We start from the raw sequence: 24,749 nt of genomic DNA, 5'->3' as shown, positions 1-24,749 counted from the left end.
CGGAATCCTCAGAGGGCCTTAAGGCTTCAATGCCATCTTTTTAATACGGCAGCCTCTTCCAGCAAGAGAGTCTATTGGAAATTCAAAAACGAGTCGTTCAGTTCAGTCCTCCATCTTTTCTCTTGCAAGGGACACGTTCTCATCAACGGCGCCCAGTCTCGCAGGCCTCACTATATCTCGACGCACAAAATCTCTATCCAGTCTCAAACTCGTTCGTTACTGATGGAACTACACTCTCCATCCTGGTCGCACCGACCACCCGTCTTCATGCGACTCCACCCACCAGCTCACCTCTCACCACTCACACCACAATCTCGTGCTCCTTGAACAGGGGGAAATTCGTGACCAGATAGTCCTTGGCCTCCTGGTAGTCCTTCTCCAGAACTTGCCTGTGGCGTTCGCTGCGGATGGTGATGTCGCACTTGTAGCCGTTGGGGCGGATGTTGAAGCCGTCGGTGTAGTCGTACGTGTCGTAGACATAACCCTTGGTCGGGCGGATGTCGAAGCACCACAGCACGCGCGCCATGGCGATGTACAGGTTGTTCGACGCCAGGTCGGCGCCGGGGCAGATGCGGCGGCCCCAGCCGAACGACGAGTGGCCCAGCTTGGAGGGATGGGGTTTGCCGCGCTCCAGGGGCGTGGCCGCGAGGTACTCCTTGGGCAGGTACCCCAGCGACGCCGGGTCATCGACGTCCAGAAACCGCAGCGGATTGAAGTGGTCCGGGTTCGGGTAGTATTGCTCGTTGAGGTTGATGGCCCAGCTGTTCCCCAGAATGTTGGTGCCCTTGGGGATGTAATAGCCGTTGTAAGTGTCCGCCTCGGTGCTCGCGTGCGGCGTGCCGCCCAGCACGGCCACGGGGCGCCAGCGAAGGGCTTCCTTGCAGATCGCCCTGATGTAGGGCAGGGAGGGTTCGTCCGTGTAGCTTGGCAGGCGGTCTTGGCCGATCACCGCGTCGAGCTCGGCGTGCGCAGCCGCGAGGACTTCTTGGTTGGTGATGATGGCGAGAATCGCCGAGGAAAGAGTGGACGCGGTGGTGTCGGCGCCGGCGCCGAATACTGACGCGGGCAAGCTCGCAAAGTCCCTCTCACGAAGCAGAGCAAATGCAGAAGGGTCTGCGGCGCGGTTCTCCAGGAGCTGCTTGGCCAGACTGTTGGGAAGCGGAGGAGCACCAGGTTTCTTTGCGTTTTCAATGTCCTCGCGGACGTAGTCGAGTAACTGGGCATTGGCTTGCTGTTCTTCCATGCCCCAGGATTTGATCTCCCGCTTCCACGGCGCCAAAGCGTCCGGAACGTGCTTGAGGATGGGGAATGACTCGACAAGATACCGCCCCGGCACGTTGATGGCAGCGTTCCAGTGCATGATCTTCATCCGCTGACGGATGATGGGCGATTGCATGCTGTCGATGCGGTGTCCGTAGGCGATGGTGAATACGATCGACGCCGTGAAGCGGTTTAGAAGATTGTCCAAGTCTTCTGGGTGCTCAAGAAGTTGGTGGCAGAGACGTGTGGCTTCAGCCTCCTGGACGGGCTTATAATGCTGCAGCGCTTTCTGGGTGAGCACACTGTGCAGAGCTTTCCGGCGAACGGACCAGTCCTTGCCATAAGGCTGTACGAGGATACTGCTCATGTCCCAGAAGATCTCTCCCATGGCAACGAAACGAGGGCGCGAACTGTACTTGTGAGAGCGTTTCTCCAGCAAGTCGACCGCCACATTGGGATCAGAAATGATCACGGTCGGTCGCCGACCGAACCACAGGGTGTAAATTGGCCCGTACTTCCTCGACCATTCCTGGAACTGGACCCAGGGATACTTGGCTGGAACGTCCAATTTGTTGCCAATGAACGGCAAAGGCTGAGGCCCGGGCGGCATGCGCTTCCATAGAATGACATCGTGGATCAGAACACCCAGCACGCCGAGGAACAACAAACATGTCGCACCAGACCAGACGTAGAAGATGACTGACCAGCTCATCTTGGTGGAGAGTGTCGACACAGCGAAAATAGTTTCTCGCTTTCGAACACTACCAGATATAATCTCTTGAACGTGGTAGCGAGGCAGCTTATTGGTCTCAGTGAGAGCAACAAGAAGGACCAAGGCTTCCAACTGTGAAACAGTTTCCTTCACGAATATTTGGGGGACGCACAAAGAACGAGAGAATCCAGAGGAATCGGAGAGCTACCGGAGCATTGCCGTTGTGTCCCCCTCCGCCGATTCTGGCAAACTGGGAGCACCTAAACAAACCTCTTCATTAATTGAATGGCGCATTCCCCTTTGGCGGGGAAAGGACCCTGCCACATCAAAGAGAAGATCCGCTCGTCGTGGGGCGGCCAATGCGGGTGCGGAGAATGCCCATTATTGTGAGCCATGAGGACGACAACAGTCAAGATCTTCGGCAGTTGCGAGTGTTGACGAGGTCCCGGGAAACCCCCATCTCGAAGATGTCTTTCTCCGTGCCGTGCATCAGTTCTCGATTTGGATAGTGGACGGTGCTGGTGGCGATCCACTCGTGGGAGTAGACATGGGAACGGTCGATGGTGCCTGGGGCCGAGGGAGTCAAGGCGACCAGAACATGTAACTATTACCGTGCAAGAGATTTGGAAAGTTTTATATCGACTCGAGTGAAAGGTGTCGATTGACTGGCATCCCTATTTGCATTTTCGACGAGCATTGAGACGAAAGCAGCCTGCACAAGATGTCCAGCTTCGCGAGGCTACCTCCCTCCGGGATCAAGGTGATCATTGTCGGTGCTGGGTTTGCTGGACTATGTGCAGCAATAGAATGTGACCGAAAGGGCCATTCGGTGATATTACTCGAGAAAGTTCCCGAACTGAAGCCGTTGGGGGATATCATTAGCTTTTCATCGAACTCTGGTCATATCTTTGAACGATGGGAAGGTGTGGTTGAGGAGCTAGAACCAATCAGTCATCACAGCGAAGGGCTTGATTTTTATGACTGGAAGGGAAATTTCGCCACGAGGCAAATATGGGATGTCGAGAGACAATGGGGCAGACGCATCAACGGCCACAGGGGAGAGATTCACCATGTCGTCTTTCAGCATGCCAAAGCGAGGGGAATTGATATCCGACTCGGTCAGCAAGTGACGGACTACTTCGAGACGGACATAGAAGCGGGCGTGTTCGCAAACGGCGAGAGGTTGTCGGCCGACTGCGTCTTTGCGGCCGAGGGTGTCAAGTCAGCGGGAAGGAAGATCGTGCTGGGTTTCGAAGACCGACCCAAGCCATCAGGATATGCCGTGTACCGCTCCTGGTTTTCCTCGGATGATCTGGCCAAGAATGAAAGGACGAAGCACTTGGTGGTGAATGGCGACTCTCATTCCGGATGGGTAAGCACGGTAACACCATGCTTAATGTTCGACTCTCTGACTTTAGCTGCAGATTGGTGAAGACAAACATTTCCTGGCTGCGTCAATAAAGAACGGGACAGAATTCAGCTGGGTGCTGACACACAAAGATGATGCGGATATCGACGAGGATTGGCAATTCCCTGGCAACAAGGAGGAAGTCAAGAGGAACCTGCAAGGCTGGGCTCCGATAGTCCATGACATTGTTGACGCCACCCCTGCAGACCGGCTTGTCGATTATAAGCTTGTCTTTCGAGATCCATTGCCAACCTTCATCTCGCCAAAGGCTCGAATTGCTCTGATCGGTGATGCTGCACACCCTTTTCTACCAACATCAATCCAAGGAGCAAGCCAGTCAATGGAAGACGGAGTGACTCTTGCTATCACGCTGGAGAAGAGCGGCAAGGACAATGTTCCTCGAGCCATCCGGGCATACGAAGCCATCCGATATGAGCGCGTCCACCGTGCGCAGAAGACAGGCGTCACGACGCGCGAGCAGTGGCACAAGGCCGACTGGGACAAGATCTGGAAGGATGTCAAGTCTTTGCACTTGAAGAGGGAGGCGTGGCTGCTGGATTTCGATGCAGAGAAGCACGCGTACGAGGTGGTCGACGATGTGCTGAAGCAGCTGGATCGAGGCGTGTCGGTGAAAACTGACAGCGTTTCTGAGCCGCCAGCTTCTAATGGAGTGCAGACGACGCTTGCCCAAGAGATTGACCAGCTCGCGTAGTGCATAATGTAGAAGCAGAGAGAGCATCAGCGGTGTCATCATGTAGTTGACAAAGGATGATGACCGAGTCTTAGGTAAAGCGCTGTCGGGCATTTCCCGCAGGTTTATACAGTAGTAGTAGTAGTCGCTCGATGCGGCTCTTCTTGTGAGTCCGCCTGAGTCTTATTCTGACTTCTTCACTTCCACTCTCTGCCATTTCAACTATCTACACCTTAAAGGGCTGATCTGCCATCTGCACGGCCTTCAAGTTGATACCTTCACCTCATCCATGCACTAAAACGATGCTAGCAGTGCACGGCTGTTCCATTACTGTATTCCTGAAGTCGCCAGAATCGGTCTTCACCTCCATGCAAACCCTAACCCGGCAGCGATGCTGGAATCCCCGTCAAAAAGGGCACAAGATGAAAAGACATGTAATCAATATGGAGATGGAGGAGACTTTGCAAAACCAACAAGCCAACAGCCAACAGCTGCATTTCTCAGTGTGGCTTGTGGCAGCAACACCTGTGTAGGGCGGTCGACACGAACCTGACACACTCTTCCACGCCTACATAGCCAGCTCAACTGCCGGGACTCTGTCCTCAAGAGCACATCCTCGAAGCTAGCATCGCTATCGCAAAGAGATGGATTTCCAATCGAGACTGATCGACAACGGTGCGCCATCCGAAGATGAACCCCACCATATCCCACTTTGTCCAGCTGGGGTAGATGCATGTCCTAATGCGTCTTGCTCAATCTGAACCACAGGTGCACCGCTGATCTCAAGGTTCATATCGTCCACGCCTGGCCAGCCCCTTGAATGCTCGTCAGTGGGAGTATTCCGGCGTCCCCTCTCACTTACAGCTGCGATGGGTGAGACGCCCGAGCGAGGCTTCATGGTGCTGGGTTACCACTTCCGGTCCCTCGCGCAACGTCCACTGGTCTGTCCATGCAGTGGGACGGCCACTCTCGCTTGCTCGTGGCACATGCCCAAACGCTTGCAGGGGGAAGGCACCACAAGAACAACCTCTGCGTACAGAACAGTGCGGAGGTCGTTCCGTTTATCTTTCGATACTTAAACTTGAGCTTGCCCCAGAGTATTACGGAGCATTGTTTTCTTCCAACAGCCTTGCCACCGACTTTACGTCGAAAAGTCATATTTCTCCAAAATGCCGTTCGGAATCCTCGACTGCAAGAAACTGGAAAACGTGCCTGGCACGTCTTTCATGAGCGATCAGGATGACCTGCCACCAGAGTACTCCGAGATACCACGAGAGATGTTGAAACATGGAAAGGGCAGATTTTCAAACATCATCCTGGTTCCTCAACCATCGGACTCTCCAAATGACCCCCTGAATTGGCCACAATGGAAGAAGGAAATGATTCTTCTGATTGTTTCACTCTCCGCTGCGGTTGTGGGAGCATTCGGTCCTATGTTGAGTCCTGGTTTCGTTGAGATCTCGGCTCAGCTCCACATCACGGTCGAAATCTTGTCGCAGGCTACGGCGTGGCTAATTCTCACTATTGGACTGGGTCTGTTCTTGACCAACCCTCTGGCCAAGATATACGGCAAGAGGCCGATCTATATCCTTGCGAGCTGCATCATGTTTGCTTGCTCTGTCTGGGGTGCGAAGGCGGGCAATTACAACAGCTTTCTGGCCTCAAGGGTCATAAGCGGCGTCGGCATGGCACCGTATGAGGTATTTAAGATCCATTCCAGAAACTACGAAGTGTGCTCATGCGTTTGCGCCTAGGTCCTTGTCCAATGTACTATTGGTGACCTCTACTTTGTGCATGAAAGGGCTACCCGAATCGCGGTGTGGAATTTGTTTCTGCTGACGGCAAGTCTCCATGGCTAACCATCTAACCCCAAATATTCGTGTACTGACTCTGAACCAGGGAATCTCTGGTGGCGCCTTGGTTGCAGGATACATTATTGAGTACGACGGCTATCAGTGGACGTTTGGGGTATGCGCCATCATGTTCGGCGTGCTCATGTTCGCTGTATTCTTCCTGGTCCCTGAAACCACATATCGTCGAGACGCTGTTGTAGTCGTTCCGGTTTCAGACACGGTCAGCACGGATCCTGAAAAGCCGGGTGCGCAACACGTCCACATGACGTTGGGACACGAACACGATATTTCCCAAGCTCAAGGAGAAAAGGACAAACATCTGTCCTACGCAGCCACGCGTGGATCTGCCGAACCGAAGATGTCATTTATGCAGTCGCTGAGGGTTTTCACCGGACGATACAGCTATGCTCCGATGTACAAGATCTTTACGCGCCCTGTGGTGCTCTTCTTCTATCCGGCCGTATTTTGGGGATTCCTCATGTATGGCACGACCTTGACCTGGATTGTTGTCTTTTGTAAGTTCTCATGTTGGTGCAACAACTTCGATACACGCTAACATAATGTCTGCAGCGGTGGTCAACGGCGTGATCTTGTGAGTTTCCTCTATATTTCGTGTCACGGCGAAGACTAACAGAAGCTTGTAGCGTCGCTCCACCTTACAACTTTTCCGTGTCCCAAGTTGGACTGATCAGCTTGTCGCCCTTTATTTTGACATTGATTGGAGAAGTCATCTCTGGGCCACTCAACGACGCGATTTGCCTCTACTTGACCAAGAAGAACAAGGGGATCTACGAACCTGAGTTCCGCCTGGTGCTCATCGTCGTTGTCATCATCCTGGGCACGGTGGGTTTCTTTGGATTCGGAGCGACCGTGCATTACCAGACGCATTGGCTGGGGCCCGTGCTGACTTTTGGGTTCGCCAACATGAGTTTGGCGTTTGCATCGACCTGTGTCTTTGGTTATGTGATCGACTCTTACCCCAAGTTGAACGAGGAAGCATTCGTGGCCATCAACGCCCGCAATCTCCTCACCTTTGGCCTGACCTATTTTGTCAATAACTGGCTGGCTCAGGATGGGGCCTTGGAAGTCTTCTGCATTCTGGGAGGCCTCTTCTTGTTTGTCTGTCTCTTGACAATCCCTCTCTGGTACGTTTCAGCCTTCGTGACGGATCTCGCACGTATTGCAGCGTGACAAGGCTGACTCCTGAACAGGATATTTGGCAAGAGAATCCGATCCCGGATTGGCAGGACTGCGTGGCTCCAGCGGTATATGAATGACGACTTCTAGGGGCGACGGGGTTGACAAATAAGCAATCACTACCGAAGACTCCCGTGCTCTAGAACGTGGTGCTCAGTGGCGGAGCTGGGTGAGAATAATTGCAGCGAGACATCCAGCCCATGGGACACAGGGACCTTCCTCTTCAAGTCTCTTCAACTGGGGTGTGTCTTCGACTTTCTCTCTCTCTCCCCCTCTCCGTAACTCAGTGCCCGCCGGACTTGGGCAGTGGCTGACAGCCGCCAATCAAGCCGCAGCTGAGATATTTAGAGGATGACCTTGTTCCACTCCGCCACGCTCGTGACGCGCCTGGGGCTTTTGGGGGGGAACGGTGAAGATGCCCATCGGTGCAATCAGCACGATCAGCAGCCCAGAGTTTTTCAGGCCTCCATGTTCCGTGGCACCCACGGGCTACCGGTTCGAGACTCCAGGCTCCAAGGAGCGTCTATATACGAGAGGGCCCTGCAGGATGCATAGTCTCCCGTGTTCCGAGTATTAATGCTAGTGATTGCTGCAGCCCTAAGATTACAATAGCAACAACCACCCTTCCCGGTACCCCGTCCTGCGCTGCTTGTCCCGTCCATTATTTAATCAGGCTCGACCTTGGTAACAATTCGCGCAGGATGTCGCTCAGTATCTCATCCTCCTGCGCATGAGTAGATAATCGCCCAACCACCCACAAGTCCGCGGCCGCCACAAACCCGTATTTCTTTCCGGATAGCCTTCCACCCTATTCCCCCTGCCCAAGAAGGCCAAGATTATTCGCCTCAGTGCGTGCGCTGGCCTTTTCCCGGCTCAGCTTCTGGTCAGCTTCGCAAATTAGACCTGGGGGGACGAGGAGGGCTACTACTGCATAAACCTTGTCACAGCTTGTCCCTTCGCAATCTGACATCCTTTTCTGCCTGCGATTTTCCTGCCACTTTTCATCTTCCTGAAACCCTATAGAAAGCCCATCGACGAGTGCTCCCAGCCAACGTTACTATTGTCGACCTCGAAACCTCCAACTTTGATTAGAGCGAATACCTGCGCCGATCGGCCGCCGAACTCATGATGAAGAGGAAGTCCGTTTACACCAACATCACCCCGATCCCCTCGCATATTCCACGTCAGCTGGCCATCGACATGCTACACAATCATGGCGAAATCATCGAGCTCAATCCCCTTGTGATCGGCTACAAAGCCATCAAAGCCCCGCAGACTGCGCCCGCCGACGAGTTCTTCTCCACGTGGTATGAGATCAACGAGAGGATTCAGTATGTCCCGGGCATAGGAAAGGCCGGAGCAGGCAAAATATCTTTCAAGGGCTGTTTCCATGACATGCCGTGGGGCTTGCAGACACATGTCTATGCGCCCATGGGTGTGGACCTGCGCAACAAGTGGCAGATTCGGGGCAACCAACCGGGCGAGCCTCCCGAGTCGCGGGAACTGGGCAGCAATGCTCCCCCCGAGGGTCTCTATCTACGCGAAGACATTGAAATCAAGTGCAACCCGGCCATGGTGTCGTTCGTCAAGAAAGAGATGAAGGCTGCCTCCAAGACCATGGTTGACCGCCTGGTGAAGAAGGCAGAATTGATTGACGCTGGCGTGTTGAATGCGATGATGGAAGATGGCAGACTCAAAACGCTGAACCCGGCAGATCGCTCTCAGACTTTCCAACAGCAGGGACATTATTCGCCGTCCATGCTCTCGCCCAACCCACAGTCCGGGTTCCCCCAATCCCCGGCGGTCTCGACATTCCAACAGTCCGCATATGCGAGACAATCCATGTACGGCTCACCGGGCCCACAATACCAATACTCACAGGTGCCCCCGGCTCAGGGCCTGGCGATTGAAATGGAGGGAAGCACCCATTTTATGCAGCCACCTCCGCCTCAGCAGCAACAGCAACAACAACTACATCCGAACAGATTCTCGTCGGCTGTCTCGGAACTGTCTGCCAGCTCCCCGAACCAAAGCGACTTCCCGCACAACAGCAGCCAGTCCGACCGACAAAGCTATGCGGAGTCTGTCAGCTCGATGCCGAGCTCGGTACCCCACGGCGGAATGGCATCTCCTGGCATGGAGAAGCGAGCGTTCGTAGCGGAATTACCGGCAAGCAATGGAAACATGCAGAATAGGTCGCCGAGAACCCCAGAACCGAATGCAATGTCAGCTCAACAGCAACAAGCTCAGCAACAGTACCGATATAACCCTCAGGACTATGCCCGGATGTCATGAGCTGAGCTGAATGTGTATGGTGACGAGTTTCTTTTGTGACCATTTTTGGAAATCTGTATATCGACCGCGTTCTACGTGTACGTCTTGTTCAGCCAGTTTGGCGCGCAGAAGGTGCCCTCTGGTTGGCGTAACCAGTCACTATCGACTAGGCGCCGTGAAGGGTGACGATTCATGCCTTGGCACATCCTTGCCCATGCCGCCTTGCGAAGGTCGACATATGTACACAACCACAATCGTTCTTCCAGGAGTGATGGATAGACACCGACATGGCGTCCAAGCTCAAGACCCAGTTTGTGGAGATGCTAGTCTCTCGCTTTCACAGGCTTCTGCATTCAGTGGAACAGACGCAGCCACTGGAAGAATTGGTCAAACGCAGCCACTCTCTTTCTCTTGTGGAGCCATTTGCAAATACAATTGCCGATATCTCCTTTCTGGATTGCACAATACCCTTTTGTGAACAGAGTTTCCATTTGTGACGAGGCTGCCTGAGAAGCCTCCTGACATGCTGAGTCAGGGTATAGGTTAGGTGGAAGGGTGCTACATGCGGATATGACACTATTGAGATAACCCGCTTCTTTGGCAATGAGAAGATATTCAGGAAATGGTGTGTCAGGGATCTGGTCTGATTTTCAGCCATATATTGCTTGGACGGATCTAGCTGCGTTGGAGTCGCAATGCCATAATTCTCCTTGATATCCTTGTCCTGCGAGCCAGCCTGACCCTCGGCAGTACCAGTCACGTGCCATCCCACTTGACCTCGGTCCTGCCTCACAGTCTCCTCCAGGCGCAACGACTGACTCGACTTTCGCTGTTGTAATCACGCTGTCGGTATTGATGACTCGTGGCCACAAGGTTTAATCTTCGAAGTTGCAGATATCGACCCTGTCAAATTTCCATATTCGGCTTTTATCGACCAGAATGTTGTTAAACCTGTGTCTTTTTGCTTTCGCCAGTCTGGAAATAGTCTCTACAAAGGGAATGACTTCGGGTCTTGAGCGCGAGATATGGCGTGAAGAATGTACAGAAACTTCCAATCGGTGATGAATCAGTCCGTGGAAGCAGCCTCAAGAAATCTCCGGGACGTACTGGGGGAGCATCAGGCAGAACACTCGATTGGAGACCACGCAGAAGATGGCTTGCTGTGTCTTTACCGCATACATCATGAGCCGCATCATCAAGGCGTGCGAGCTCTTCGACATTCGTCTCCTGGAGATCAAGTACAACGACTCCGACCCAGAGCCCTCTACTCCCCCCAGCTTCCAACCATACATCACCCAGGGCAGGCAGGTACCAATAGCCGCACTCAGCGCTGACAACACCGTACACGAAGGGGAGGAGTCTCAATCTGAGCTACTATCAACCGTTCGCCTCCTGATCACAGGAATGACCTGCTCGGCCTGCGTATCGACCCTGAGCCACGCATTAACGTCCGTTCCAGCTGTCATCCGGACTAACGTGTCTCTACCGCTTTCACGAGCAACGGTAATTTATAACACGGCCACTACGTCGATACAGGACTTAATTTTGGCTATTGAAGGTGCAGGTTACGAGGCTGAGGTGCTCGGGCAACACAATCGTGGTTCTGCTGCTCAGAATCTCAAACTGGTCCGGAGGGAAGAAGAGCTGCAAGCTCTCAAGAAGGCCTTTAATGGCGCAGCAACGTGGGCTACAGCCATCTCAGTCATCGAATGGATGAGGAAGGTTTCTATAACTACCAAACTTGGAAGCATATTGGATCCATATCTCCGCTTTCTAAATCTTGCCATCGGATGCTACATTCAACTATCCCACGCAGATTGGATCCATCGAAACGCATGGGCCAGATGTTTCTCCCGACGACGGATTCAGCTTCCAAGCCTATCCATGGACACCCTCTTGTCTCTGTCGATTTTGCTAAGTATATTCCTCTCTTTCTTCAATATCGCCCTCCATGGTCTCTGTGATGTCCGTACGAGGACTTATTTCTCCTCTGCATCGTTTCTCGCGGCGGTCATCAGTGGAGGGCGGTATCTTGACGTGAGTCTGCGGAGGCAGGGCGCAGCTGGGCTTGCCCGCCTCTTTCGGTTGCAGCACGAGGTGGAATCGGAGACAGTGATGGTGGAGGGACGGTTGGAAGAACGTGATGACAGGTCGATTAAAGATGATGCGGCCATTTTGACTCCGGTTCCCACGACTCTGCTGGCGCCGTTGGACATATACCATGTTGCGCCTCACAGTCTCATTCCTTGCGACAGTTACGTCGTGCGTGGCTTCTCTTTGGTGGATGAGGCGAGCATGACTGGCGAGTCACTACCAGCCCGCAAAACCGTTGGCGACTTTCTCATGTCTGGGACTCGCAACTTGTCCGCTGGGCTCGTTGCTATCGTCCTAAAAGACCAAGCCCAGTCCAGTCTAGAGAGCCTTGTTGAAAGCGTGGAAGCAGCAACAGAGATGAAATATAATTCAACACAGAGGGGCGAGAGTCCAGACGAACAGCCGGGAAGAGCGATGGAGGATATTATCACGGAATATTTCGTCGCAAGCATTCTTATGCTGACATCAATCTGGTTCATATGGACATTTGGTCTCTCGGCAGACTCGATACCGATCACTGATCGACTGAATATTGCATCTGAACGGGCGATGGCTATTCTGGCATCAGCTTGTCCATGTGCCATTGGACTGGCAACACCTTCAGCAGTCATGGCTGGTATCGACGCGGCGTACGCATGCGGAATTCTTCTCCCCGGCGGTGTGGATGCTTTCAAAAGGCTGTCTCGCCTGACACATGTCGTAATGGACAAGACAGGAACTTTAACAGAAGGTAAACTGCAGATCTCAGATGAGTTCTTCGCAGAGCCGTTCAAAGGCGATCCGACCAAAAAGGAATTATGCTATCAACTCTTGAGCGCGGCGGAGAGAGAGGTCTCACAAACGCACCCAGTCGCAAGGGCGGTGTTTCAGTGGTGTGTCAAACAAGTTCTTGCAGCGTCACGACTGGAGGAAGGTCGAGAACTCCTGACCGAGCCAGGTGCTGCAGCTGTCAGAAACGTCTCAAGCGTCACAGGAAAGGGTGTGCATGCAGAAGTTCAGGGCAAAGCCAAGGTATGGTACGCTGTGCACATTGGCAGCGAGCGTTTTCTATCCGAGAACGACATTTCCATCGCACCAGCCGCCTCAGCCGAATTGGGAAAGGTTAAAGGCACGACTGAGGTCCATTTTGCCATTGATGGCAAGTATGCAGGCTCATTCACGCTGCAAGACAGTATCCGCCCCGGCGCCCCTGACGTTATTGAGTCGTTGAAGTCGCTTGGGCTCAAAATGACTATGCTCACTGGCGACTCTGAGGCTGAGGCACACCGAGTCTCGTCACAGCTGCAGATTCCGGTTCTGGCAGCCAAATCTCTCCCTCACGAGAAAAGAGACTTGGTGGTCTCACTGCAGTCACCGCCAGTTCCGCAGTCTTTTCCATCGGAAAACATGGCTGAGTTGAAGTTAGGTGTGAATGATGGGTTTAGTATGCGGAGGCTCTTTAGCTCCACCTTACAACAGTTGTTTTCTAGGAAAGACGACAGAAATGTTGTTGCGATGCTCGGCGACGGTCTGAACGATGCACCAGCCCAAGCTGCTGCGGACGTTGGCATTCTGTTCTCACTCTCGCCCTTGTCTGGGCGTCTTTCTGATTCGGCACCCTCACTCGCACTGAGAAGATGCGCCGCGGATGTGGTCATCATGACACCTGATCTCGCGGCCCTGCCGAAGCTGATTACAATCGCCACCAAGACCATGGCTCAAGCGAGGTGGAATATGTACTGGGCGGTCCTCTACAATGCCTTTGCCATTGCATTAGCGATGGGCGCTAGCGATTTGATGGGGTTCGGGCCTATCGATGCATCCACCGCTGGCACAATGATGGCATTTTCGAGCATCACGGTCCTGGGCATGAGCTTAGATCTGCGCCGACGATTGCAATAATAGAGAACAGACTGTGCCGTCAATACCATCTGCAACCGGTTATCGGGTGCCGAGAACAGGCGATGCCGCGGCACCCCAATGCAATGCGACGCAATGCAACCAATGTGCGAGATCGGCATGAACCATGGCAGACGCCCATGTCTCAAGCTCTTTTCCATTCGACCAATCTCCCAGAACTCGCTTGCAATGTTCTAATTTCCGACATGGCCTTCCCGGCATAATGCTCCAGGGCCAGTCTCTGATGACACCCATGTCGTGTCCAAGAACTTGTTTATGCCTGGAAACATCTCGTTTGGGCATTCCTGTAGCAACCACAGAGCAATACAAGGAAGGGCTCATACACTGTGCCGAGGACTGTGGGTCTCCCAGCTGCAACGGATCAAGGTTGGTGACCGACCGGTACATTTGTTGCCTCGTCGTCCGTGCCGTGACTTGCCTTGCAAGGGCTCGGTTCGGGAGTATTGACATCACTCGCTTTCGCTTGGAAGACCCTGATTCTGAAGGTGTTTCAAAGCTGCCGGTGGGCCACCAACAGCGAGGAAAGCAGAAAGTCCAAAGTCGAATGCCAACGAGCGCACGGTCCCACCAGAGAGCTGGTCCAATCAAACCCGAAACTCAGTCAAAAAGCGGCGTTGGTGATTCTACCCCTGGAGGCTGGTTCTGGCCGGCCGGGCTGACGTGGGCTCAGGAGGTGATGTAAACCACTCTGGTCGACTTCATTCTATTGAGGGCTAAAACTCTCCCTACCATCTTTGACGGGTACCCTCTATTTTCAGCTCCTTGGGGAATGGTTCAAGGAACTCATCAATTGAACACTGCCATTCTGTTTTCGTTATACTACCAAACTATGCAGACGTATACTCTCAATAATGTGGATACCATCCCGAAAGCTCCCAGTCAATCAGACCTACAACTCGGTCTCCACGGAGCAGGATATTAAACGGAGTCAAATCGGCATGGGTGAAGACTGGTGGTGGCCATGGCCCATCTTGATCAACAACCATTTCTCGAACATTCTGCCAATCTGGGTCGTTTTCTCGGCCTTGGACCTGGGACAACCGGAGACCCTCTCTTAGCCACAAATGAAAATCTTGGATCGTTTTGAATGGGCCGAAACGTGGACAAGAGCGTGGGTTTCGAGAGTCGCATAATGATCCGCCGACACAGCTCTCGACTCCTGTTTCTGATGGCGGCTTTAGCACACGCATCTCTTGTACCATGCATTTCAACTGATCGAAGACCTTCTGGCGAGATTCTTCTGGTAGTCACCCCCATACTCTTGGTAGCACATCGCCTCGAATCCTCTCCATCACAACATAGGCGCGATTTTTGTGGACGAAAGAGCAGTAGACCTTCGGCACCGGGATAGCGGTATTCTTCGCAATGGATTCCATGGTTGCAGCTTCAGTAAGGTGAACATGCGGACCGGTCTTGACCATGATATTTCCTGTGATCGGAACACAGAAGCCCAGCCATGTATAGAATCTGGCCGTGGTCTTCAATGCGAGGAGGACCAATGAACGGCGCATGAAACTGTTGCGGATCGCTAATTTTCCGGTGTCTCTATGCTGAGTGCTCCTCTGGTCGGGGACAGATAGATAGATACTGGATGTCTTCGGAAGCCATATTTGACTAGTCGTGACGAATATCTTGGTGCAAGACTTGCTCGTCTAGATCCAACCAGTTTTTGCAGAGGAGGTGCTCATGGGACAAAATCGTTGCATAGCCGGTTCTCTTTAGAATAGGGCAATGGTATCTGTGGGCAGCGAGCGTAAGGGTCACCGAGGATGGATAGGGTGAATGAGGATCTCCCCAGCTCCCCTTTCGTGGAGTCTAGATTAGACGAAGGGTCAGGAACCTGTGCTGCGCCCTGCTGCTAGGCGCATCAGAACTGGTCGGTAATGCTCAGTTCTATTACATAACGGAATGACTCGGCTAAGATATGTACTTGAAAAAGTCCTCCTGATAGAATTAATTCAATTTGTGGTCTTGCTGGTGGCGAGGCCCAATTTCCGGGGTATACATAACAAAAGCCTGCATGCAAGCTGATCATCCGGCCGATCACTTTTTATTCTCCTAAACCTGCCCTGTGCCTGGCAGACGTTGGGCTCGTGGCGAGGCGGTGTCTCAGTGAAAAGCCACAGCGGCGTTGTCGATCTCTCCACAAAGATCGACGGCGAGAGGCTTCCCCTTGGTTGGGCGAGCTTGAGGATTTCTGCAAGGATGACCCCGGCTGGCTTCAACGTCATTTGTGCTGGATGTTGTCAACTGGCACGCACTGGTGCTAGCTGAGGAGGGTTCTCTCCAGCTATGGATTTTCTGTTTTCCTCCAAGAATAACAACAGCGTTGGCAGGGACAGGGGAAGTATTGCACGAACTCTAATGTGCCTCCAGGTGCCGGACGTATCGCCACTTTATAAAACCTGCCAGCTGGGTCCACAGCACCATTCGAACGAAGATCATCCTGGAGTCAGTCCAACCACCATGGCACTTGCGAGCATGGCTCAACGGTCGACTTGGCCGTGCTTCCATTCGACCACTGCTGACGACACAAGTTGAGAGCATGTCGAGTGTTCCACTTGACATAGCAAAGACGGTGCATCCAACTATGCACACTCGTTGTCTTGCTCTCAGCAACAGCCCCTTTCCGGCGTACGAGAAGGCCTTGCCATGCCTTGGTGCGATTGTCCACACCCGTCTCTGTCAACCAGCTCTGTTGGGCTCCAGATGAATTCAGCTTCCTTGAATCCGTTGGTGGATCCACTGCCAATTTATCGCCTTTACTGGACAAACTCATCATCCCCTTTAACGATCGACGCAGGTACCTCCACAGCGAAGATAGTTTGTCGTCGATCAACGGCCGTGCAGAGCTGTGCAGAGCCTTGCATGGAGACATGACTGGACACAACGGCTGCTGGCCGAACAGGTGATCGTCATCCATTCATGGGGACAATTCAGCTGAAGCACTGGCGATCAAAGATGACATGTCTCAAACTGCAAGCGTTCAGGTAACCAGGTATGTACCAGGTCACGGTAGGCTTGCACTCCTTCACGAGAAGTATAAAGTTAGACGAGCGAACAGCATCCGATCAAGAGTTTCTATCACCCTTCATCCGTTGCCTCAGTCTTCGTCCCTTCTTGCAGGCAAGCTAGCTCATCTCCGAGCCACTTCATACAACCTTTCGCGATATATCGCCGCCTCTCGTCCCAGCAAGAAGTCATCATGCGCTTCTACACCGTCGCCATCGCCCTCACCTGCGCCGCCACCACCGCCGTGGCCTCTGCCATCCCCGGCAAGAGCACCCTCATGGAGCGCCAGGTGACGCTGTGCTCCGGCGCCGACAGCTCGGCCGTGTGCTGCGCGACCGACGTGCTCGGTGTTGCCGACCTCGACTGTGCACCTCGTGAGTGTTTCCCATATGGCAATTCCCCAAGCCAGACAGTAAAGCTGACGACGTGATTGTGCAATAGCCCCATCCACTCCCACTAGCACCGATGATTTTACCAGCATCTGCGCTTCCATTGGCCAGCAGGCCCGTTGCTGTTTGTTGCCAATTGTAAGTAGTTGATGACCGACAGACAGTATTCCCAGCCTTGCCACACTGCACTCCGCTGCGCTGCACTACACCTCCTTGCGAACATGTACGACTGAATGAATGGCTAACAACGCGCAACAGCTCGAGCAAGGCCTCATCTGCACTTCCCCCGGGAAGTAGGCGATAGGGCAGGGACAAAAATGTCACGATGATCGGATGAGGACGGATGAATGCCTACATTAAAGCCAATCAATGGAAAAGATTCCCAAAAAAAAATCTTGTGTTAATTACCTCTTTATCGGCCGTGCTTCGCTGGGAGAAAGGGCAAGGGACGGACGGGGTGGCCTCGACTACGCTACATATCTCAGGGCGGAGTCCTATCTGTCTATCTATCTAAGTATCTGCGTTGTGGTCCATCTATGTCCGCATGGGATGGTGTGATGGCCGGTGGTAGACGCAGTTGAAACAACGAGATACATGTCCTGGCGGGATTGGGGTCTGGAATCGGTGGCCCTTGGACGGGTATGACGGAGGCTGGTTGGCCAGGAGGAAGTGGTGGTGGTGTAAGAAGTTCTAGTTTGATTAATACAATGCACACCTCAACGCGTTCTACCGCTCTACAGTACGCTGTCGCTCTGACTGTTGAGATCTGTTCTTCTCGACGCCCCCCACAAGGCTCCGAATCAAATCTCCGTGCCATCATCCCCTCCTGCCAGACCTTGCATGCACATGGCAAACATGGGGGCTGCAGGCTACTTCGAACGGAGTGGTACGGACATAGCCCTTTGAAGGAACAATCCGGTCGGGATACAGGAGGGGGAGGCTACCGAGATGTGCAAACTTGGTTGGGCCATTGTTGGTCACCTACTCTAGGAGGTCTAAACTGCTATATCTATATGTATACGGTACATGCATGTGCTTTCGCCTGGTGAGCAGCACAGCATACTTACACGAGAAATCCACGTGTCTGAACACGAGGGAGTGGGTTGGATCCTTGAGGTATGAAGCTGTTGGCAGATTTTTTTACTCTTCCTTCTGAGTGAGTGACTGATTCACTGCTATACAAGCGTCTGATTTTTACATTTACATATACGAGTTCAATCCGGCACCCATGCCACTGACACGATTTAACCCAGGGAAAGCCATAGTCCCTCCCCGGCACACACACACCTTTTATGTAATAATCCCAGATCGGTCGGTGTAGCAGCCTCTCTCAATCAAGTCGGCGGCTGCATCTCCTCCCTCACACTGCCGACGGGGTCGATCCTCGCGGTATCGACGGTCTCGTCGTCCAGCCCTTGGCTCTTCGTCGTTGCCGCCTGCTGTCCCTTGCCCTCCAGCGGCTCGATCTTGGCGCCCTGGATGGTCTCGTCTCGCCCCACGGCGCCCTGCGAGTCGGCGTGCGGTGCGGTGTGTTGGTACTGGCCTGTCCGAGCAGAGATGGGCATTCATTCTCTTGCGTCAGTAAGTCTTCATGACATTATAGTATACGACTCTAGTCTTTCCGTTGGTTTTTTTTTTTTTTACCTCTTTTCTTCTCAAATACTTCATTCACAGCACAACACAACACAACTCTGGAGAGGTAGGGTGTGGGAAATGAGAGGGAAGGAGGAAGGGTCAATAGCACGTACCGGCTCCGCCCAGCGGATCGATGCGGCTGTGGTCGATACTGCGGTCGGTGCCCGTGGCGCCGCGCGAGCTCTGGTCGTGTGGTGCGTTCGCCTTGACGGATGAGTCGAGCGGTGGGATCTTGGTCGCGGAGATCTTCTCGTCGCTGCCGGAGGTGCCTCTTTTGGGGGTGGAAGAGAGACGAAATATATCAGTCATGGAGGAGTTGTGCTTGGGTTTGGGGAGGAGAGGAGAGGATGGCAGAAGGTATGGTTTGGGAGGGTAAGGGCCAAGTAGGTTACGTGTGTGCTTGTCAGGGTGTGTAAAAGGGGCTGGGAAGGGAATGCCTACGAGGACATTGTGGCTTGTGTATTCACAGAAAGTGTGTTCGCTTCGCAAAGGATTTGTATATGGTATATTGCGTATTCTTGAGGGTAAGTATTTATTGACTTATGGACCGAACTGCGAAAGACTCGGGAGAGGAAAAGAAGTCACGAAAAGAAAAGCAACCACCTCAAGATTTTCACTGACCCTCCTCCCTGACAGGGACCCTTCAATCATTGCGCAACTCGTTTTCCCCTAGCTAGCTAGACGTGACATACGCAAACCCCCCTCGGAAATCCTAGGAAAATGCCATCATATGGCTCCAGTGAGCTGCTTGCTATGACTTCATGGCGCCTCCTCATTGGGTGAGGTCGCGGGATTATGGTCCCTTCCGCCAAATCATCTCTGATACTCCGTCACGGAAGGGGGCGAAAGCCTCATTGACGTGGGGAGGGGGGATGTGTGTCCCCGCGTTTGTACTGTAGTTGGACGAGCACGGGGTATATGTACAGTACACTGTTCCGGGTTATTCGGGGATGGAGTTGAGAGAGAGAGAGAGAGCGAGAGAGAAAGAGAGAAGAAGAAGGGGCGTGTCGAAAGGAGACCACATTCTGGCTTCAAAAAAAAGGGCCCCAGAGGGCATTGATATCTATTACCCGAATCACCAACAGATGTCTATCTAGACTGTCAAGGACCGGTGCCAGGGAAAGATAAAATCCCCCCTACGATGGCCGTGGAAGAAAACCAACCCGTTGATCCATCTCCGTGCTTCCAACAGAGGCACCCCCGACCGGTTGAGCGCTCCCACGTCCACCTCCAGAGCAACGTGCTTGTCAATCTCCTCGTCCTTGCCATCTTCGAAGGCCGTGAAAATGTACTCTCCTTCCGGCGCTCTGTCGGCGTCGAAGACAAAGATACCGGTATAGTCGTCTTGCGCGACGTCGCGGCGTTTGTCGGTGAGACGGCCCAGACGCAACACCTTCCCCGGGTCCGCGATGGCCTCGCCCACGGCGCCGGCCATCCAGGTCTGAAACTTCCGCGAGAAGCTCAGCTCGTCGACTCCGGCACAGTTTTCGTCCTCGTCGAGAAAGCCCTCGAGATACGAGGCAAGCCTTGCTTGTCGCATGCGGGACCGACCAGCCCGCAGCTGCAGCAGAAGTTGGTGCAGGCTCCGGCGGTGGTGTTTACTCAGGCCGCTTCCCGACCTGTACTGCCGGGGCACGCGGCGACGGACATTCACGGAAATCTGGGGGCCGATCTCCCAGAGATGGCCGCGAGTTTGGATGCCGTCTTTGACCAGTTGGACCTGGATTAAGCGGCAGCTCTTGATGAACGTGAGCTGCTGTCGGATGGGCGGCGAGAAGCTGTCGAGCGACTGGGTCTTGAGAAAGTCGAACACGGTCCTGTTGAGTGGAGCCATGTTGTTGCCCCTGCTGCTGCTGCCACCGCCTTCGCCATTCATGAGGATCTCTCCGTTGAGGACATAAAGCGTTAGCAAGGCCAGGCTCAAGCTGAGGGGGCTGTTTTGTAGTCTCTTCGTGTTCATACGCACGGAGTAGTCGCAGCAGTTGGCCACGATGGCGAGGCGGTCAGAACTTCTTCCCGCCTCTCGAGCTCCCACGTCTGCAAAGATGCTGGGAGACATGGATCTGCGAACCGTGTACATGTCGTCGTCTGCCTGGCGATCCTGCAGTGTGACGGTGTATTTGCCCGCACGCTGCAGAATTCGGCCGGCCATCGCCTCGAGTCTCCTTTGGCGTTGGCTTTGATTCTTGTATTCGAGACAGAACCGAGACGCTGCTTCTCGGAAGTCGGCGGAATTCACACAGAGCTCGCCTGGGAGACGGCCAAATAACATCCCTTTGATGCGCCTTTTGCGGACCTCCAGAGAGGGATCGTGGGGATGAGTAGAGTCATCTTCGTCGCGGCGCAGTAATCCTCCTGAAATGGCCATGCTCTGTTCCACCACCGGTCCGAAGTGATGGAGTCCAGGAGCCCCAAGACATCCCCAGCGCTCTCCAGCATGTCAGGATTGAGTCTCAGATCTGGTCTTGTATCTTCGTCGTCGTTGTCGTCGTCGTCCACAAAGCTGCCCCTCAAGAGCTCGGCCAGAAGATCCAATTCTTCGGGGTCGGAAATGCGCGTGGTGAGTAACGCCACGGGATTGTCGCTGTGCCGGTAGACCAGATGCATGGACTGTATAGCAATCTCCTTCTCGTTCTCATCATCCTGGTTGATACATTCCTGGTCGATCCAGAAATTGGGACAGTCGATGTAGGCGGCGAAGTTCGAGACACGGTCCCAGACAACGTCTCGCACTCGACTTAGGGGCGACACCCGCCGCGTCCTCCTCGATTCGACACGATATCCGCCCGTGCCGGCGTCCTCCCCCGGCTGCGGATTGCATACATATGAGACGGCGACGTAGTCTCCGCACTCGAATGGGTCGATGCACGTCCGACCGAGTAGCTGACTACTGGACGGTGCAGGATCCCGCGGACTGTCGCTTTTCATGTACAGGCATTCCAATGACCGGAACCATTTCAGAGACTTTGCTTCCAGGGTGATGTACTTTTGGATTTCGAGCAACGCCGAGCAGATGGGTCGGCCGATCTCTTGCCGGATCCTGCGAAGTGGGACGTCGGCGTCTTCTCGCATGTTCGGGTGCTTCTGGCTGTTATCCAATTGGCGAATACGCACTCCATGTGGTTCATCAATTCTGGCTGAACACTACCTGTGAATTGCGTATGCAGGACAGTGCTCTGCATTCTTCATGCTTGATGCTAAAATGTGTGTGGGAGGATGTTTGCTGTCTCCGTTTCAGCTCCACTTGTTAGCCACCGCCCCCAATTCATCGGGCACAGCTGATCAGGCAGACATGCGTCGTTACCTACCAACGCGAAGAGCCAGAGGATGCATGCATGCATGCATGGATCGTACAGAGGTCGAATGTAAGTATCGTCCTGTCGTTGGATCGTGGCTTGTCGATTTATACTCCTAGAACAAGTGATCAAGCTCAACCTCCGTTCGGGCTGATCCCTTCTCATCACTAAGACCATTCTGGGACTGAGTATTGAGGTCATGCTTTTAGAGGTGTCTCTCACGGGTGCAGCCTGGGAGTCCTGGTTGTTCCGATGATCAGGTATGTGCCGAGTACAGAGCGAAAAAAGAAGAGCAGCAGACGAAGAAACAAGCAGTCCATCACGACATGGACTCCTGATAAACACTGGAGAAAAATCCTTCTTTCTTCACGCCAGGACGTTGGACCTTTCTGCACGATGAGTCTGATCCTTTGTGTACCTCCAAGTCTTTTGGCTACGGGCAGAGTGGACCAGGGGTTATTGTTCCCTCCCCGGGGTTTGTATACCGTCCACCCACCCTTCCGTGCCACTTCTCTGAGGCCCGTTCCTCTTGCATATAGATATCGACACTTACCCAGGTCACTCGCTATACAACAGCAGCGATGCATTCATATTCGTCCTTCAAGTCCTGATTTGCCCTCAATGCTCTATTTTGGTCTGCCAGATCAAGGACAATGCTTGGTCGTCACCGAAACATATAGCGGATGCCGGACCCGGACGCACAAGAATCGGTGTCGCCTGGTTTTTTCTAAAACCCAAACTCTGCCTTCCCTGAAGGGCACTTGAGAGAATAGTTTCAACTGATCGACATTTCTCGGCATCAACTTTTCTCTCTCTCCCACAGTTGGACATCCTTCAGATGTATAGATAGAGAAGGAGGCCGCGATCCCACACACGCACACTCCATAATCAATTGCACATATGCTCCCGAAGCCATTTCGCCCTTCGACCTTCGTCTCAATTACCACCGTACATGACAGCCATTTCACCTCCACCACCCCGTTGCCGATCACTCTTTCAGATCGCCCGGCGTCGGCTCAGCACTGACCGCCCCGAGGACCTTTGCATCCGCACTCTTCCCCTCGGCCATCTTGAGGACCTCGCGAAGATGCGTCTGTACCGGCCACGTTACCTGGCCCGTCAGGATCTGTGCCGCCGTCGCAGTCGAACCGTAGGCCTCGGCATTGACGCCCGGCCGAGCCTTGATGACGGTGCCGTCGACCGTCAACCCACCATACAGGCCCCGCGACTTGGTGTACGTCCAGATCGGCTTGACGTCCTTGGTGCTGAGGTCGGCCGTGCCGCCGATGGGGCCGGCGGCCATGGACGCACCTGCGCCCAGCGTCATTTCGCTCTTCGTGTACGCCTCGACCGCCTCCGCCGTGTTGAGCACGCACACGCAGTCGTACAGGTCCACGCCGTACACGACCCCGAAGCCGCCCGACCGCACGGAGAAGGCAGACGGCGCCGACCAGGATCCGTCGGCGAGCCGTGCCACCACCACCCCCGAGCCGCTTGCCCCGGCGAGGTACATGGCGGCGCGGAAGCCCGAGAAGACGGCGATGCCTTTGGCGTTGGCGATTACCTGGGTCGGTATTCTACCTTTGTCTGGGAGCCGTGTTAGTGTGGGACATGTCGTCGTCTGTTGGGGGTGGTGCAGGTCATGCGTACCGATAAAGCTCTTGAGGATTTGCGCCGCCTTGTCGCATTCTTTCTTGAGGCTTCCCGTCATGGAGCGATGATGCTGTTCTGGATTGGCTTTTTTTATAGATGGTGTCGGACTTGATGCGTCACTGGACTTCACGACTCGCCTAGAACTGCAAGAGGATGTGATGGAGAACGAAGAAGTTGTGATGCTCGTGGGAGGCGGCTTGAAATATTGACTGATCAGGAACCAACCAGTACGAGTCGTCGCATATAATATACCGGCCTCTGAACTTGACTGATCCGAAGTAGCTAATAGGTAATGATCATTGATGTCATCAAATCCCTGGTCCCTATTTATGGAAACACGGCTCTTATGTATATATATATTCTAAATGACACGTCGTTTGGTCTAGCCTAGCCGAGTGAGTGGTTGATCCAGTGTATCTGGCGGGATCTATCACACCCTTCGCCTCGCCTGGGCGGACTACAAGGGTAGCAGGGTCATGTCCACGGTGCCAACGACCCTGGGAACATGGCTGTCGTGTACATGTATGTGAAGTCGTATCGCGCCCTTCAATGGCACCCTAGAGACGGCGCAGCGACCACGGATGTTTCGTGACCGTCCGTTGATGAGGCAGGGCAGGAGGGGAGAGATTGTGGAATATCTGTTCCTCCATGACGGGTTTTCCACGGCGTAAACCCCAGCTGAAATACGAACGAGTACGCCCATACGTCCACAGAGCCCGTAGCCCGCAGCCCGTAGGATGGAAGGAGACTATTGACCGCCACTCTTCTTTCGGGGAACACTCATCCATCCGTCCATGGAAAATGAAGAGCGGAGAAGAGTATATGGCGTAAATATGGAGCACAGATGGAGGGGAGCGTATTCGCAAGGCTGTGCACACATGTCCTTATGCCATGCCATGCCATGCCATGCCATACCCAGGCACTAGCCACGAGACACAAGACGCTAGGCATTAGGCATTAGGCATTAGGCCACCCAGCTAGAAGCTACAAGCCAGAAGCTAGAAGGAAGGCCCTTCCATGACAAATTCCCCAAAGCTTACGATCTGCGTCGTCGAGTCAGTTCGACGAGTCGAATACGGAATACTCGGTAACTACTGCGTGATCTCTTTTCTCGCTGACAACATAACGTGTGCGACGTGCTTGATACAACTCGGTGTGTGCTCGGCCGAAAGTCACCATATCACCGAGACCGGGAGGCCGAACAGAGGGGGGATCTCAGGCCGACGTCTACAGTCTGCAATAGGAGTCATAGTGATTATTGTCCAGTGGATGGATGGATGGATGAGTGGGTGGGTAGATGTCTGGTACATAGAGCTACTAACAGTGTCGATGTCCAGTAGAAAACGTGTCAATCGGATTATATCGTATGTATGTAC

At 53.7% G+C, this 24,749-nt stretch overlaps 10 protein-coding genes across 10 annotated transcripts; 5 read left to right on the top strand and 5 right to left on the bottom strand.

Moving 5' to 3' along the window:
• Positions 1 to 301: 301 nt before the first annotated feature.
• AYL99_03474 (hypothetical protein) lies at positions 302 to 1,972 on the bottom strand (the record flags this gene model as incomplete). The annotated part of the gene is made up of 1 exon (XM_018834990.1): positions 302 to 1,972. One exon carries the CDS (start codon positions 1,970 to 1,972, stop codon positions 302 to 304), a length of 1,671 nt encoding a protein of 556 aa, XP_018694640.1.
• A 721-nt stretch (positions 1,973 to 2,693) lies between these two features.
• Positions 2,694 to 4,092, top strand: AYL99_03473 (salicylate hydroxylase; the record flags this gene model as incomplete). The annotated part of the gene is made up of 2 exons (XM_018834989.1): positions 2,694 to 3,344; positions 3,397 to 4,092. The coding sequence occupies 2 exons, from the start codon at positions 2,694 to 2,696 to the stop codon at positions 4,090 to 4,092; spliced, it is 1,347 nt and encodes a 448-aa protein (XP_018694639.1).
• Positions 4,093 to 5,240: 1,148 nt separating this feature from the next.
• AYL99_03472 (hypothetical protein) lies at positions 5,241 to 7,211 on the top strand (the record flags this gene model as incomplete). Its single annotated transcript, XM_018834988.1, has 6 exons — positions 5,241 to 5,771; positions 5,826 to 5,888; positions 5,971 to 6,439; positions 6,495 to 6,516; positions 6,569 to 7,069; positions 7,136 to 7,211. The coding sequence occupies 6 exons, from the start codon at positions 5,241 to 5,243 to the stop codon at positions 7,209 to 7,211; spliced, it is 1,662 nt and encodes a 553-aa protein (XP_018694638.1).
• A 1,038-nt stretch (positions 7,212 to 8,249) lies between these two features.
• AYL99_03471 (hypothetical protein) lies at positions 8,250 to 9,416 on the top strand (the record flags this gene model as incomplete). Its single annotated transcript, XM_018834987.1, has 1 exon — positions 8,250 to 9,416. One exon carries the CDS (start codon positions 8,250 to 8,252, stop codon positions 9,414 to 9,416), a length of 1,167 nt encoding a protein of 388 aa, XP_018694637.1.
• Positions 9,417 to 10,547: 1,131 nt separating this feature from the next.
• AYL99_03470 (hypothetical protein) lies at positions 10,548 to 13,370 on the top strand (the record flags this gene model as incomplete). The annotated part of the gene is made up of 1 exon (XM_018834986.1): positions 10,548 to 13,370. One exon carries the CDS (start codon positions 10,548 to 10,550, stop codon positions 13,368 to 13,370), a length of 2,823 nt encoding a protein of 940 aa, XP_018694636.1.
• Positions 13,371 to 16,593: 3,223 nt separating this feature from the next.
• On the top strand, positions 16,594 to 17,086 carry AYL99_03469 (hypothetical protein; the record flags this gene model as incomplete). Its single annotated transcript, XM_018834985.1, has 3 exons — positions 16,594 to 16,774; positions 16,842 to 16,927; positions 17,048 to 17,086. The coding sequence occupies 3 exons, from the start codon at positions 16,594 to 16,596 to the stop codon at positions 17,084 to 17,086; spliced, it is 306 nt and encodes a 101-aa protein (XP_018694635.1).
• A 1,037-nt stretch (positions 17,087 to 18,123) lies between these two features.
• AYL99_03468 (hypothetical protein) lies at positions 18,124 to 18,733 on the bottom strand (the record flags this gene model as incomplete). Its single annotated transcript, XM_018834984.1, has 2 exons — positions 18,124 to 18,332; positions 18,538 to 18,733. 2 exons carry the CDS (start codon positions 18,731 to 18,733, stop codon positions 18,124 to 18,126), a joined length of 405 nt encoding a protein of 134 aa, XP_018694634.1.
• A 784-nt stretch (positions 18,734 to 19,517) lies between these two features.
• AYL99_03467 (hypothetical protein) lies at positions 19,518 to 20,576 on the bottom strand (the record flags this gene model as incomplete). Its single annotated transcript, XM_018834983.1, has 1 exon — positions 19,518 to 20,576. One exon carries the CDS (start codon positions 20,574 to 20,576, stop codon positions 19,518 to 19,520), a length of 1,059 nt encoding a protein of 352 aa, XP_018694633.1.
• Positions 20,577 to 20,659: 83 nt separating this feature from the next.
• AYL99_03466 (hypothetical protein) lies at positions 20,660 to 21,496 on the bottom strand (the record flags this gene model as incomplete). Its single annotated transcript, XM_018834982.1, has 1 exon — positions 20,660 to 21,496. The coding sequence occupies one exon, from the start codon at positions 21,494 to 21,496 to the stop codon at positions 20,660 to 20,662; it is 837 nt and encodes a 278-aa protein (XP_018694632.1).
• Positions 21,497 to 22,708: 1,212 nt separating this feature from the next.
• AYL99_03465 (hypothetical protein) lies at positions 22,709 to 23,431 on the bottom strand (the record flags this gene model as incomplete). Its single annotated transcript, XM_018834981.1, has 2 exons — positions 22,709 to 23,307; positions 23,371 to 23,431. 2 exons carry the CDS (start codon positions 23,429 to 23,431, stop codon positions 22,709 to 22,711), a joined length of 660 nt encoding a protein of 219 aa, XP_018694631.1.
• Positions 23,432 to 24,749: the final 1,318 nt, after the last annotated feature.

This window comes from Fonsecaea erecta (assembly GCF_001651985.1).
Source record: "Fonsecaea erecta strain CBS 125763 chromosome Unknown Scaff3, whole genome shotgun sequence".
Lineage (NCBI taxonomy): Eukaryota > Fungi > Ascomycota > Eurotiomycetes > Chaetothyriales > Herpotrichiellaceae > Fonsecaea > Fonsecaea erecta.
This window is presented reverse-complemented; position numbering and strand designations above follow the sequence as displayed.